The 14,308-nt window shown below is 41.8% G+C and overlaps 1 protein-coding gene across 1 annotated transcript in view; it reads right to left on the bottom strand.

The window, feature by feature from the left end:
• Positions 1-601: 601 nt before the first annotated feature.
• The window catches only part of LOC129739755 (uncharacterized), a 30,357-nt gene continuing 16,650 nt past the window's right edge, over positions 602-14,308 (bottom strand). The window contains exons 2-3 of the mRNA XM_055731273.1: positions 1,101-1,256; positions 602-1,020 (exon numbers count right to left, since the gene is read on the bottom strand). Of these exons, the coding sequence (XP_055587248.1) occupies positions 842-1,020; positions 1,101-1,256 (335 nt within the window). The 3' untranslated portion in view covers positions 602-841. The remainder of the gene's footprint in view (positions 1,021-1,100; positions 1,257-14,308) is intronic.

Below are 14,308 nucleotides of genomic sequence, written 5' to 3'. Positions count from 1 at the left end.
TAATTGAGACTCCTCCCTCCTTCCAATGTGGAGATAGAAAATAGGGAGGGGCCTCCCATACATTTTTTTGCAAAATTCGAGAACTAATCAAGCAAATGGAACCAAATTAGGCATGGGTGGTTATTTGTATACGAGAAACATTTCTATGATTATTTGATTATTATCCTCTTCGATTGGGGTAAGACAAAGGGGGGAAGGGAGTATCCATACAATTTAATGGTTAATTCGATAAATAATCATGCAAATGAATCAAAATTCATATAGAAAAGTAAAAGGTTACGAGACAAGTATCTACGATGTTTGAGATCAATATGTTCTTCTACTGGGGAAATAAGAAGGGGTAAGGGACTTCCCATAAAGTGCATTACTCGAGAATTAATCGAACAAAAAAACGGAACAAATTTATCATGGAAGTATATTCTACTACGAATAAATTCGAGTAAATTTCACCATGGTCATAATTACCCCACTTATAAAGCCCTGCTTGGGTTGCATTCTAAAATTGAGATTAATTAAAAATACATATTTATATCCTTTTCATGACTAATTTTCATTCATTGTTATATTGTTCGAGAATTTCTCAACAAAAAAAAAACCGTACTTCAGAATGATACAGTTTATTATGAGTGCATATATTTACACTTTCGGGCAGCAAAATGGGGATGAACACAACGTGATGAAGTTAATGAGTATTGAAGTTTCACGAAATGATAGTGGAGAATTACTCGTACACGATATTGAATAAATTAAATAAATAAATTAACATGATTTCTCCACTACATCGTTCTCAGGATTTTTGGTAGAATGCCTTTAGTTGGACGACTCATCGCAACCGTTGCAATTATTGCAAAGTAGCGTAAGGATTGTAAGCTCCGTAGGCCAACTCTTGGGGTGAAGCCTGGCCATTTCGGTGCCAGTCCTGGTGGACAATTTCGGCATTCACGGGCTGGGCACTGGTTATGTAAGCGGTAGTCACGCGTTCCTGCTTCTTGTTGAACAGATCCTTCAGGAAAGTGAAGACTGGAAATATAAGATGTGTTTTAAAAATGTTATAAAATATAAGTCTGACCTGCGGTAACGGTATGGCACGAAATACTCACTGGACAGCTTCAGGGCAATCAGTCCAGCGATCAGACCCTTCAGAGAGATGAGCTTGATGATGGTCAACAGAATGGGCAAGACGATCGACATCTTCAGCTTCAGAGCCAAAAGTAGCGGCAGGAAAACTTTCTTCAAACGGCTGCTGCGAGCTTCAGCTGTTGGAGATGGAATGGAAGAAGAAACGATAAGGCTAAGAGCTTTTGATTCGTTCAGTTCAGATGAGCTTTTTCGTTGAAAGCTGCGCTCAGTTTTCAGTTTAGCTACTGCTACTGGAGGGGAAAATGCAACATTTTCTTACGAGATGTAAATACAGTTTCGATATCAAAAGTTTTGGGAATATAATAAAAAGCCTTGAGCTGTTTCAGTTTTCATTCCTATCAATCAATGAATCAAACCATATCGGATATAACTATGGCTCTCTTGAAACATTTTTTCTCATTGAAGAAAACATATTCATTGATTATTACTCAATTTATACAGTACAGGAGGAATGCCATACGAGATAAGATGAGTACTTTCAGTATTGGTGATCTGTTAGTTCAAAAATCATTATTCGTAGCACACTTTCTATCAGAGCTCATTTCTAATTAATTTCCTTATGGACAATGGATTTTCATTTGGTGAATGCATGAATTTCAAGAAAACAGAATTTATTTTCAATGCGATGATAAAAATTCAATTGTGCAGCTCTCTCAAGAATATGACCGAATAGCACTTTTGAAACTACAACCTACTTTTTTTAATAATAGCAAGCATTCACCAATAATAATTAGAAACACTGAAAGCTAAAATAGATAGTTTTGAACGGAAGAAACATCAATCAAACGAAGAACACCAACTTAGGGACCATTTTACCTCGCAAGAAAGATAGGAAATAACCCTTTAAAAAAAAAAAAAAACAAAGCTTAACAGCAAGACTTTGCTTCTGGTTCTCCAAATGTAGCAACATTTGAATACAAAAGGCTAACTGAGACAAATTGAGGGGAAGTTCATTGCTGAAATTCAATTCAAAACAAATCTTCACACCTACGGAAAAAAAGCTTCTCATCTTCTCCTAAAGCTTTTTGACTGCACAGAAAAGCAAAAGAGAAAGCCTACCACAACCTGGATGATATACCTATCCATCTTTTTTTGGTTCCGTAGTTGGAGCTTGACATCGATCTCATCTCACATTAGCATTTTACCGGCTTGTTTTTGTTGCCATCACATCCCACCTATTCTCTAATGCCGAATGACCCACTCTCTCAGTGAGAAGTTGGTACCTCTAAGGTCTAAACCACTACAGAGGCATTCGGCACCTGCTCTCTCACTGGATTTTGCCTATATGGAACCTCTGCCGTACGTAGGTGTAGGTTGTTTGTTTTGGTTTTCCCTTTCCGTTTGAATTCATTCTTCGGAACGAGTCGAGTTCATTGATCTTTTGTAGGGTCTTTAGAAGTCTGCCTGTTCCTCGTTCTAGTGGAAGCAAAAAAACCACCAATTTTTTCTAGATACACATCCGGAGTTTTGGATTTGGAGAAATATGCGACAAAGCGTATTATGATGTTGAAATAACAAAATTTGATTTTGTGATACAAAAAACCAAAATTCATGGATTACGATGTGTTTGTCTGAAAATCAGGTTGTATTGCAATCCCTATTGAACAAATCAGTTCAATCAATCAAACGTTCTACCTCGCAGTCTCCAAGAGACAAGAAAATTTAGCGCCACTCGAAACTACCCATGCGCCACACAATAGCTAGTACTCTGCTGGCAATTAGAATAGTACCTAGAGACAGAAACAGACTTGCAATAAACGGCCAGCAGATCACACGCATCTTTGTGTCTGTCCTGTGTCGTCCCGTACCTAGCTATGCAATAAAGTTCTAACTTAGATCCGAACCGTCGCGCTGTACTTTAATTCGTTCGTTTGTTAATAAATTGTGTACGTTTTGCCCAGTAATAGAGTGTCGATTAATTGCCCCGAAAGTCCACATCCGTGAAAAAACATTGGTCCTTCGATAGCCGGATGTCGGGACTTTTACAAGCCGCCGCGGAACTAGTGATCGTTGTGGATACCGTGTGCTGCGACAAAGTGCTGGGCAAGCGTGTGTCGTTCGGTCGTTGACCTTTTGTACGTGTGCACAAAAGGACTTACTTTGTGATCTGTGCGCGTCGGTTAACAGGACAAGAAGAAAATTGCTTTGTCCTGTCTGGTTGGCGGGTTTAACACTGCCGCCAAAATAAGCGTGTGCCACTTGGGGGAAATCGAAAAAGTTATTCGTTCCCGTGGTTGAATTTTGCGGGTTTAGAAGTGCCGCTCAAGTTTTTTTTGTGCCTCTTGGGGGGAAATAAAATGCTATCCGTTTCCTTTGGCTGATTGGCGAATTATTGTCGCACAAAAATAATACGTTCCCACTTCGGGGGAAATTGTGAAGCTTCCGTGGCTCGTTGAAAATTGCTTCATGAGCAAATTATTCGTGCTTTGTGTGGGGAAAAATTTTGGTGTTGCTTTGTGTGAAACAAAAATTGTACGCTGACGATTATTGCGTGATATGCACATTTGCAAAGTGATATCAACCTACAGTGAATTAAAAAGTGACCAAACAAAAAGTTAACCAAATTGGCAGAAATTTGGAAAGCTGCATTTTCGTTTTGGTTGCTGTTGCTGTTCACCGCTCGTGATTCGTTGACTGCCGATTCAACGGATTTTGGCCATTTGATCACCCGTGCTGCACTTTTCGTAACCCATTGCTAGTGTGTGCGATCCTGGACGAGTCGCTCTAGCTGTTCTTCATCGCAGAGGATCTTCGTGGCCAACAGGAATTCAGGGAAGTACTATTTTGCTTTATTAAGGGTTGTGGTGATCGAGAATTCGGATCCCACACAGTAGGCTTATGTAAAGTGTTTTGGAATTCTCGTTGAGTGTTGGTCGAGAAGAATAACTAAAGTAACGCTGGTTGGATTAGAATCCGGACCAGAGTTGATTTTGGCTGATTTTGTGATAACAGCTAGGCTGAGACACTCTTGGCTGATTTTTTTTGGTACATCAGCCCCGAATTCTTGCTGTCAATAATTCGCGCGAGACGTTGAGTCGATCGGGTGTCAATTCGGTGAATCAGTGAAAGCGAAATCAGTGAAACAGTGATCCCTTGCTTGTGACAATGCCTAGTGAATTGCGTGAGCTAATCAAGCAGGAGCGAAACCTGCGAAGGACACTAGACTCGGTGCGTCAGTTTGCTGCCAGTGGAAGCAAAAACAGTGAACTGATAAGTGTGCGTTTAGAACTCCTTGAAGACACGTTTAGACAGTTTAAAAAGGTGAGAACGGAAATTGAACTGCAAACTGACCACCTGAGCAACACCACGGACGAGTTTAGTGATCAAGAGGCATTGGATCAAGCAAGGGAGGACGAGAATGTAGGCATCCTGGTGTATTTCGAGGAGGACTACTGTGTGGTTAAAAGTGAACTCCGGCGCCAGCTGTCAGTGATTCGGGAATCAACCAACGCAACTCCAGCTCCAAGTGCAACCGCATCATCAGGTCCTCCCTCAACTCTGGCAAGGGTGAAGTTGCCGGAAATCAAGCTGCCGATTTTCAGCGGGAAGTCCAAAGAATGGGTCACCTTTCGAGACTCGTTCAAAAGCCTGATCCACTCCAGTAATCAACTCAATGAGACCGATAAGTTTTGCTACCTTCGTTCGGCCGTGACAGGTGAAGCTCTACAAGCGATTGCTTCAGTGGACATATCAGCCGCAAACTACAATATCGCTTGGTCAATCCTGGAAAAGCGATACGAGAACCGGAAGCTGCTGGTAAAATCGTACCTGGACTCACTGTTTTCCATTGAGCCGATGAGGAAGGAGAGTTACGATTCTCTCAACAAGTTGCTCAGCGAATTCGAGCGGAACCTCCAGATGCTGCAAAAGGTAGGCGAGAACCCAGACCAGTGGAGCACGCTCCTGGTTCACATGCTGTGTTCTCGCCTGGATCAATCCACCCTGCGCCAGTGGGAAACCCACCACAGTTCCAAAGAGGTTCCGCTGTACGACGACCAGATGAGTTTCCTGCGTAATCATTGTTCGGTGTTGGAGTCCATCGCTCATCGGAGACCAGAGCTACCAGAAAACAGTGAGAAAAGTGTCAAGTTCAGTGTAAGCAACCCAGCAGTTCCCTCCCTGATGAAGTGTCCGTTTTGTGGTGATGTGTTTCACATAGCTTTCCGGTGCACTAAATTCCTTAAACAAACTGTCAGTGAAAGAAGTGGATCAGTGAAGCGAGCTAGATTGTGCTACAATTGTTTGTCGTCCGGTCATCTAGCTCGTGATTGTGGGAAAGGTTCCTGTCACCATTGCGGTATGCGTCATCATTCGCTTCTACACCCCAGATCCTCCGTCTCGCAGCAATCAACTCGTCCTACACCTTCAGTGTCTCAGCCTCGTCGCCAGTCTTCATCATCATCACACACCTCACCGATATCCAACCAGCCAACCCCAAGCCACCCTCCCAACACTCAACCTTCGACCTCGTATCCAGTTACACAGCCCATTCTCACCACAGACCCTCAGCAAACCATAGCACTTCCCTCCCACACACCGAACCTCACGAAACAAGTCCTGTTGTCCACAGCCATAGTTCGAATCCAAGACACTCTTGGAAACACCCGTCTAGCCCGAGCCTTGCTCGATTCGTGCTCCCAGTTTTGCTTCATGACCACTCGCTTCAGCCAACAACTAAAACTGCGACACGTTCCAGAAAACCTCACCGTTCAAGGCATCGGTGGATCACGAGCTGTGTCACGCAAACTGGTGGAAGCTTCCGTTAGTGCTCGGACCGCGCACATTTCAGCATTCAACACTGCTATGAATTTCTTTGTTTTGCCTGAACTGACAGCCACACTTCCTGCAAAACGAGTAGAGTTCGAGAGTTGGAGTTTACCCACAGAAGATCAGCTTGCCGATCCCAGGTTTTCGGAACCAGGAGAGATCGACATCATTATCGGCGCAGAGTACTTTTTCGATCTGCTTCTGGAAGGCAGATTTAGAGTGACGAAGGATGGCCCTAGTCTGCAAAATTCCGTGCTTGGATGGATCATCGCAGGCACCATTCCGGAGAAATCTGCAACCTATTCGTTTTCCACTGTTTCATGCCCAGTAGCAGCGAGTAACAAATCCATTGAAAGGTCGCCTAGCGAGGAGTTTTTCGCTGAAACCAACATCCGTCACTGCGATAGAGAAGGTGTCTTTTTGCCGAAATGTGACCACGTAATTCGGCAACTGGGGGAGTCTCGCCACGCAGTGCTGAGGCGGTCTTCCAGCGTAGAAAAACAGTTAACCAACAGCGAAAAGAAGTGCCTCCAGCAGCTAGCAGAAAGTGGGGAGGAATCGTATCCTGGAGCAGCAAATAGTCTTCAATACGGAACGCATGTCGATGATTCGCTAACTGTAGCGAGTTCAGATGACAGTGCGAAGAAGTTAGGAAAGGAGGTGATTGAGTTTGTAACAGCAGGTTGTTTTTTGTTGGGGAAATTCAACTCAAATTCAGCACAAGTACTGTCTGCATTACCAGATCACCTTAGAGACGAGCGCGCTTCCTTGAACGTAGATTCTTCAACTTCAACTGGGAAGAACTTGAGTTTAGTGTGGAAACCTAATCAGCATGCAGCCATCCTTCGAGTTGATCGTCAACCTGAATGTTTCCCAGGGGAATACGACGTTCTCCAGAGAGGACGACCGCTGAAGGCATCATCCGCGATCCTCATCTTGATTCATGTGTTTGTCGTTAGCATAATTCGTGTTGGCGGCCGGCTAGCGCACGTACCGATTAGCGAAGACAGGAAGCATCCGATGATCCTGTGGAGTAAACATCCTCATGCGAAAATTAAAATCAAGCACCACAACCACTGGGTATTCTGTGCCGAAGCTCGGCTGCTTGTTTATTCCATGCGTGAGGGATTGAGAAGATTGGATGAAATTCATCAGCGTTTTCGCAACGAACAGTTCCAGAGACTTGTTGTCCATTCCGCCGTAGACGACGAAACCGAATTCATCCCCCTAGAACGCCAAACTTTCCAGTCGATTAGCAAGCCATCATCTACCTACCTTCACCATCACAATAAGCAGTTTAAAAATCATCAGTTATGTTGTCCACCGCATTCGACCCTGTTCTTGTTTTTCCATTGAGACGACCTATTGTTTCGAGCTACATCACCGGTGGATTTCAAGTACGTCGGAGACAAATCCATGCTACATGTTCTCTGCACGTAGTCAGCAAACAAGATCTTCAGCGAGTTTGGCCAACTTTACCTGGGGGTCATCGTGAGCTGACAGCAACCCTCCACCATCGTCGTAGTCTTGCATCGCAGTCAGTCATCGTCATCAGCGCCTGGGGCGCTCGCGGAGGCCAGGAGGCCTCCGCTCCAGGGAAGTTTTTGTAATGTGTGATTAAAAAGATAAAAAAGCACCCTCTCATCTTATTAGGTCGAATCGGTCCGGTGGACCACATCCAGTCATCCATTCAACTAGTCATCTAGCCATCTAGTCAACCAGTTGTTCCGTTCTCCTGTCGTCACGCCGTCCAGTCACCACATCGTCCGTTCAACCGCCATCCGTACTACAAGCGATATGTGTTTCCGTGTCCTGTCGTTTGTACATCGTTGGTAAAGATCGTCCAGTCCCCGTAGTTGCAGAAGCGCAACCAGACGCAGCCAGTCTGAGCAGGATTCCAGCCCTAATGCCATGGGGGGTGACGCGGTCGCGATCGGACGGGTCGGACCTGTCACCCCAACCCCACCCAACGTTAAGTACTCTGCGTTACCTTCATCCCTTTAGGAACTTACTTGTTCTCCCTCACAGGGTCGGCGTTGCGTTGGAGGTCCTGGGCTGTGAATCACCGTTACCTGTATCGTCATCTTAGTTTTGGTCAGCGTAGTCTTCGTCATCGCAGTCTTCGTTACCAATACATGTTAGTTTAGTTAGAATTAGCATCATTAGGTATAGGGTCGTGCGCATGGGTTAGATTAGGAAACCAAAGATTAGGATTAGTTAGTATAGGTAGTATTGCAAGGCGGCCGGTATGTTTGTCTGAAAATCAGGTTGTATTGCAATCCCTATTGAACAAATCAGTTCAATCAATCAAACGTTCTACCTCGCAGTCTCCAAGAGACAAGAAAATTTAGCGCCACTCGAAACTACCCATGCGCCACACAATAGCTAGTACTCTGCTGGCAATTAGAATAGTACCTAGAGACAGAAACAGACTTGCAATAAACGGCCAGCAGATCACACGCATCTTTGTGTCTGTCCTGTGTCGTCCCGTACCTAGCTATGCAATAAAGTTCTAACTTAGATCCGAACCGTCGCGCTGTACTTTAATTCGTTCGTTTGTTAATAAATTGTGTACGTTTTGCCCAGTAATAGAGTGTCGATTAATTGCCCCGAAAGTCCACATCCGTGAAAAAACACGATGTTTTCTATACAAACATCCGTCCGAAAAAGAATGTAATCTTCTGTTGGGCGATAATGAACATCATTTTCTATCCGGCACTATTTTATAGTAAATCAATCATTTTTACATCTTTGGATCAGGGGCGGGATTATGGAACTCGAAACAATCGAGTTTCATTCGATTCGACCAACTTTGGCATTACCGATCTCGATTTGAATGGAACGTTTCGCGATGATCTACTTCCCGATTTACTCGAAATCTAGTACTTTAAAATTTAGAACTCGAACGAGATTCGTAATACTGATTCTAACTCGATTCGCGTTCAACTCGAAACGGGTAACTCGAATCGAATAGGATTCATAATTTCACCCCAGATTTCAAGATTTTTCAATGGAAATTGTCAAACTTTTTATACATGGGATTGAGATGAGAATTTTTACATTGAGGTTTAAAGGGATGAGTAATTGATGTCAGGTTTAATATTTTGGATCAGGGATCGGCCAAAGAGGTCATCTATATTAGCTTTTCAGTGTTCTAGTGAAATTGTCGAAATTATGTATCCGATGGAGATAAAAATTTGTAGATGGGAATTTTAAGGGGCGGACAATTGATTTCAAGTATTACATTTTAGGACGGGGTTGGAAAAAACTAGTTCATATTGATTGTTTATTGTTTTCGCGATACTGTCGTAATTATGGCATAGCGCTCTGCATCTGTATTAAGAACTTTGATTATTTTATAAATCTTGAAATGTCTGACAAGAAATTTTAGTCCGCAAATTGGTCCACGAAATATTGGTAAGTGAAATAACTTTCATCCTAAATTTTTATAACCTAGAAAGATATGATAATTTTCAGTTCCATTTTCTTAAAAACGCTAAATATTTTAAGTACTGATTTGGCCAAAGGTGAAACAGACCATCGTTGATCATCATCATCGTCATCGTGTCAAAGATTGATTTCAGATGGCGAAGGTTTTTCTCTTTTTTTTCAGGAAACATAAATATAAGAAACGTGGGGTGCCCGAGAAATTGGAGAACGGTTGCTATGAACCGAGTGAATTTTAGGAATTATGTTCGTCAAGTTATGTCGTGAGACGGAATACTATGTAAATAAAAATAAAAATAAATATAAGAAAAATTTCCGTAAAACAGTCTCTAACCTTTGTTTTGATGTTCTATTTTTAAGCCATCTTCAAGAAATGTTGTCGGGAAAGATGAAAAATGAATTGAACAAAACTGCACCAAAAAAAAGAGGTCGCAGAACCTCAATTCCGATTATTATTCACTATTCGCCGAAAACGAGATAAAAGTGATGGACGAAGAGAAAGCCGCGCCGGCGGCAGTTGTGCAAAGAGGCACCCGTCGAATATGGAAAATCACCGACAGCGGAAGAGGCAGCGAGTCCGAATTTTCCAAGAGAAAATGCGCCGCCTGGAGGAGCTCGAAGAGCTGGAGCAGCTGCATCGTTCCCAAGAAACACGAAAGTTCTATCAGAAACTCACCGCATCCCGCAAAGGCTTCGTGCCGCAAGCCGAAATGTGCCGGGATAAGGACGGGGGCATCCTGACAGACAACCGTGAGGTGATCACAAGGTGGAAGCAGCACTTCGATGAACACCTGAACGGCGCACATACAGGAGATCAAGACGGTGGGGGAAGGTACATCGCCGGCGTAGCCAACGACGTAGAGGAGACACTCCCAACGATGAGTGAAATTAAGGAAGCCATGCGCCAGCTGAATAGAAACAAGTCGGCTGGGAAGGATGGCATCGCAGCTGAATCCGTCAAAATGGGCCAGGACAAGTTGGCCGATTGCCTACACCGGTTGATAGTCCGGATCTGGGACATAGAACAGCTACCGGAGGAGTGGAAGGAGGTAGGTAATATGAAGGGTAATATGCCCCATCTACAAGAAGGGCGACAAATTGGACTGTGAGAACTACCGAGCGATCACTGTTCTCAATGCCGCCTACAAAGTTTTGTCCCGAATCCTACTCCGCCGCCTAACACCACAAGCAAACAGATTCGTGGGAAGTCATCAGGCCGGCTTCATGGAGGGACGGTCAACGACGGTCAACACGTCCAATTTCGTGGCCGCTGGTCAACGAGTTAAGAAAGTGGAGAGCTTCCAGTATCTTGATAGCTAGCTTAAGCCTGATGATGGTACTAAGAAAAAATTGAAAAAGAAAGGCCCGATTTGCGTTTGAGAGCCTCCGAAACATCTGGCGGTCTCTACGAACAAAAATCCGAATCTTCAACTCAATCGTCAAATCCGTATTGTTGTACGGGTGCAAAACTTGCGGAACATCTGTGGTGACGACGCGAAAACTGCAAGTATTTGAGAACCGCTGCCTGCGGGGTATCATCCGCGCTTGGTGGCCTGGCAACTGGATCTCAAATGAGGAACTACATCGCCGGTGTCATCAAAGGGCGCTAGAAATTGAGATTCGAGAACGTACCTAAGTGGAGTTGGATTGGGCACACACGATGTGAAGAGATGAGAACGAGATTTCCAGAAAGCGCTTTAATGGAATCCAGAGTGACATCGAAGGAGAGGCAGACCCAGAAACTCGTAGAGGCGAAGCCTAGCAGCCGAAATCCGAACTGTCGACAAGAATCTTGACTGGGACCAAGTGAAGACGCTGGATCCGGATCGTCAACAGTGGAGGTCTTTCACCACGGCCCTATGCGTTGGAGAATCTACGCGGAACCATCAAGTGAGTAAGTAGCTAAGTATCCAGTTTAAACATTGTAAGCAAGAAATAATTACCTGTTTTGTATGAAAAATGCAGTTATTTAAGCCATTCAATTTTGTCTAATTGCCTCCAACTATATTCTTTCTACGAATTCTAATCTTTATAACATTTGTAGGAATCTAATTACAAAACTAAAAAAAATCTTACTCTCGTATTTGTTAATTGTGCATCAGCTTGTTTCAAATTTAATTATCAAAGCGACAATTCAAATGCCCAAATTTATCCATGTTTGATCAGCAGGGAGATTAAAATTATGAACCCAACAGATACTTTCACTTTTGTTATTTACTGTAAGAGTTAATTTAAAATGAGATAAAAAAAAACTACGTAATATTCCTAACAGAAAAAAACCTGAATACCTGTAAACATGTGGAGAGAATTCTCTCCACACACACACAGAAAAAAACCATTCAATAAAAATTTATGCTACCGATCAACTGCCGGCGGCGACTGTTTCTTGTTGTTGTTGTTTTGGGCGCGCATAATTTATGCGTCGTCGTCAATGATAACAGCAGAAGCTAGGAAAACTAAGGAGTTGAAGCGATCATACCTACAACCCGAACGCAGATCTTTCATAATCATCTCACTTTCGTTTGGGTTTTGGAGGAATGCCGTTATGTCTAGGTTTTCGGACCGGTGTGCAATAGGTGGGATCCAGAAGGTCCCTGGAAAAGAGCTCCGATTGATGGTCACCGGTCTATTTGGTAGGGAAAGTGAGGGCGTAAAAGAGAGACACCAAAATCGATGTCTTTGGCGGTGGTATTTTGTCACTTATTAAAAGCCACTGCGGTGACGAGAGAGACGAAAGATGACCAATATTCAGACACATGCCCCGCCAACCGTAGACTCCACTTGGAATGAGAGTTTAATATAAGAAGCACGGGCGTCGTGCTAAATTCGTAAAATAATGGATTTTCGTGGAAAAAAAATCAAAGAGATTAAGTAGTGATAATGTTGCTTACTATCCTATCTAGAAGAGTTTTTGAGAAGAAAAAAATGGGTATTCAACTGTGATCCAGGATTAGTGAAAAACAAGCTTTCATTTCGAAGCACATCAAGATTGGGGAAAAGCATATTTTCCTCCTGTAACCGAGAACTACGGGTACAGGTAGCATCCAAATTATGAAATCGAACACTAGAAAACGAATACGAATTAAAATTCCGAATAAAACCATAAAGCTTCAGAAACATACGCGATACTATGAAGTGGGGGGAGAAAAGATGATCGAAGTGATCAAACCCAAACCGCCCCCCCTCCCCATGTGGAAATTTTTTTTACAAAACCCGCAAATGCTCAAATTTCTTTTAGAAATTAAGGTTTTTCCTAGCAGATGTACTTTTAAATTTACATTTTTTTTCACTCCGTGCGAGTGTTGATTCAACAAACAAGGTTATTTATCAATAAGAGGCTCAAGATTGAAAAAAAGTCTGTCCATCAATCTCAATCAGCTGTAATTTCCAATTCTCTGAATCTAAATAACTTTTGTTGAATTACTTGGAAACTTAGAATGTTGACTTCGAATTTGCTGACTATTTATCTACTGTACATTTGAGCTATGTAATGAAATGAACGGACAACTTTTTTTAATTGTCACTAATTTCCTTCATATGCCTAAATTAACATGACCAAATAATCATGAATTTTGTAATTGCTTCAAATTCTGGGCAACTAAATTCCTAATTTTGTTAGAAATAATAAATATAAAAATGTCAAATTGGGAGGTGAAAATGGATATAACACTGAAATACTTGAAACATTTTTTTTGCTGACATTTTTCTTCTTCTACTTCTACTTGATCTGCTTCAAGGGCAGCGCTGGTTAAGGGCCAGTGACTTTGACTATATGCCCCTGCTGACTTCATACATTTAATGCCTTCACCGTACAGTTTCTATTTTATTCGCCCTGATAGAAAAAACAATAAGAAATCCTTCAACACTAGTAATATACGGAAACATGTCATTTCCAATTCTCAAAAAAGATCTTTGACCTACAAATTTTAAAATGATCAGCTTTCCAGAAGGCTTCTGTGAAACGTATGACTTCCATTGGTAGTCTTCTTCTAATCTTTCTTTTAACAAAGTCATCAAATTTCACCCAAAACAAATTCGAACGTATAATATACAACTAATGTTGATACAACAAAAAACCATTTTTAAGTTAGATTCGGCCACGGAGGGTTCCTCATTAGGATAGTTTTTTGAATTTCAAAAATATTTTCCAAATCGAAGGAAAATGATCAATACAGAATTAGGGCTTAATATTCCAATAAAGCTTTTCCTTAAGATTAAACAGCAAATATGTATCTGAAAATTAAATATAAATTAAAATTTCGAAATCTGTATTTTCTCTTGTTTACAGTTGGTTTATCGAGAATTTTTAAGCTATATATAATATATACTAGCAGACCCGGTAAACTTCGTCTTACCATGTTCAATTTGGCGTCCATTTTCTATTTTTCCTAGTTTTCTTTACATTTCCCTTCTTTCCCTGTACTCGAGTCGTCCCGCTCAATTCTATCAAAATTAAACCAAAGAATTTAAACTCAACGGGTCTTTTCAAATTCAATTTTTGTAACTTGTTCAATGAATAACTGTATGATGATAATATGTATGCTTCATTTGCCGTATTCCATTCAGTAGATTTATTCCGTTTTGTTATATTGTTTTTAATATCGGGACAATTTTTGGAGTATTTGCCGAATATTTTGCCTAACGCAGCGCTTTCAGCTCCCAATTAGCTTTGTATGGTGTATTTTTTAGAGCTGAAGAAAAAAAACATAATAAAAGATTTTTTACTAACCATTTTCAAACAGCTTTTTATTCACCATCCCCATCCTTCGAAGCAGTTTGAATTAAAATTCATATTTTCACCAAAATCATTTCCAAAAAGATTCGCCTGGTAATTAAGTTATAGACTTTACACATTTCAACTTAAATTGTTCCCAAACAGCACTTGTCATGGCATTAAATCTGGCGATATTGTGTATTGCAAATTCCTTTTTTTTATGCAAGCAAAAAATGCAAA

The sequence above is a fragment of the Uranotaenia lowii genome, chromosome 1 (genome assembly GCF_029784155.1).
Source record: "Uranotaenia lowii strain MFRU-FL chromosome 1, ASM2978415v1, whole genome shotgun sequence".
In the NCBI taxonomy this organism is placed as follows: domain Eukaryota; kingdom Metazoa; phylum Arthropoda; class Insecta; order Diptera; family Culicidae; genus Uranotaenia; species Uranotaenia lowii.
The sequence above is the reverse complement of the archived record's forward strand: the minus strand, read 5'-3'. Positions and strand labels throughout refer to the sequence as shown.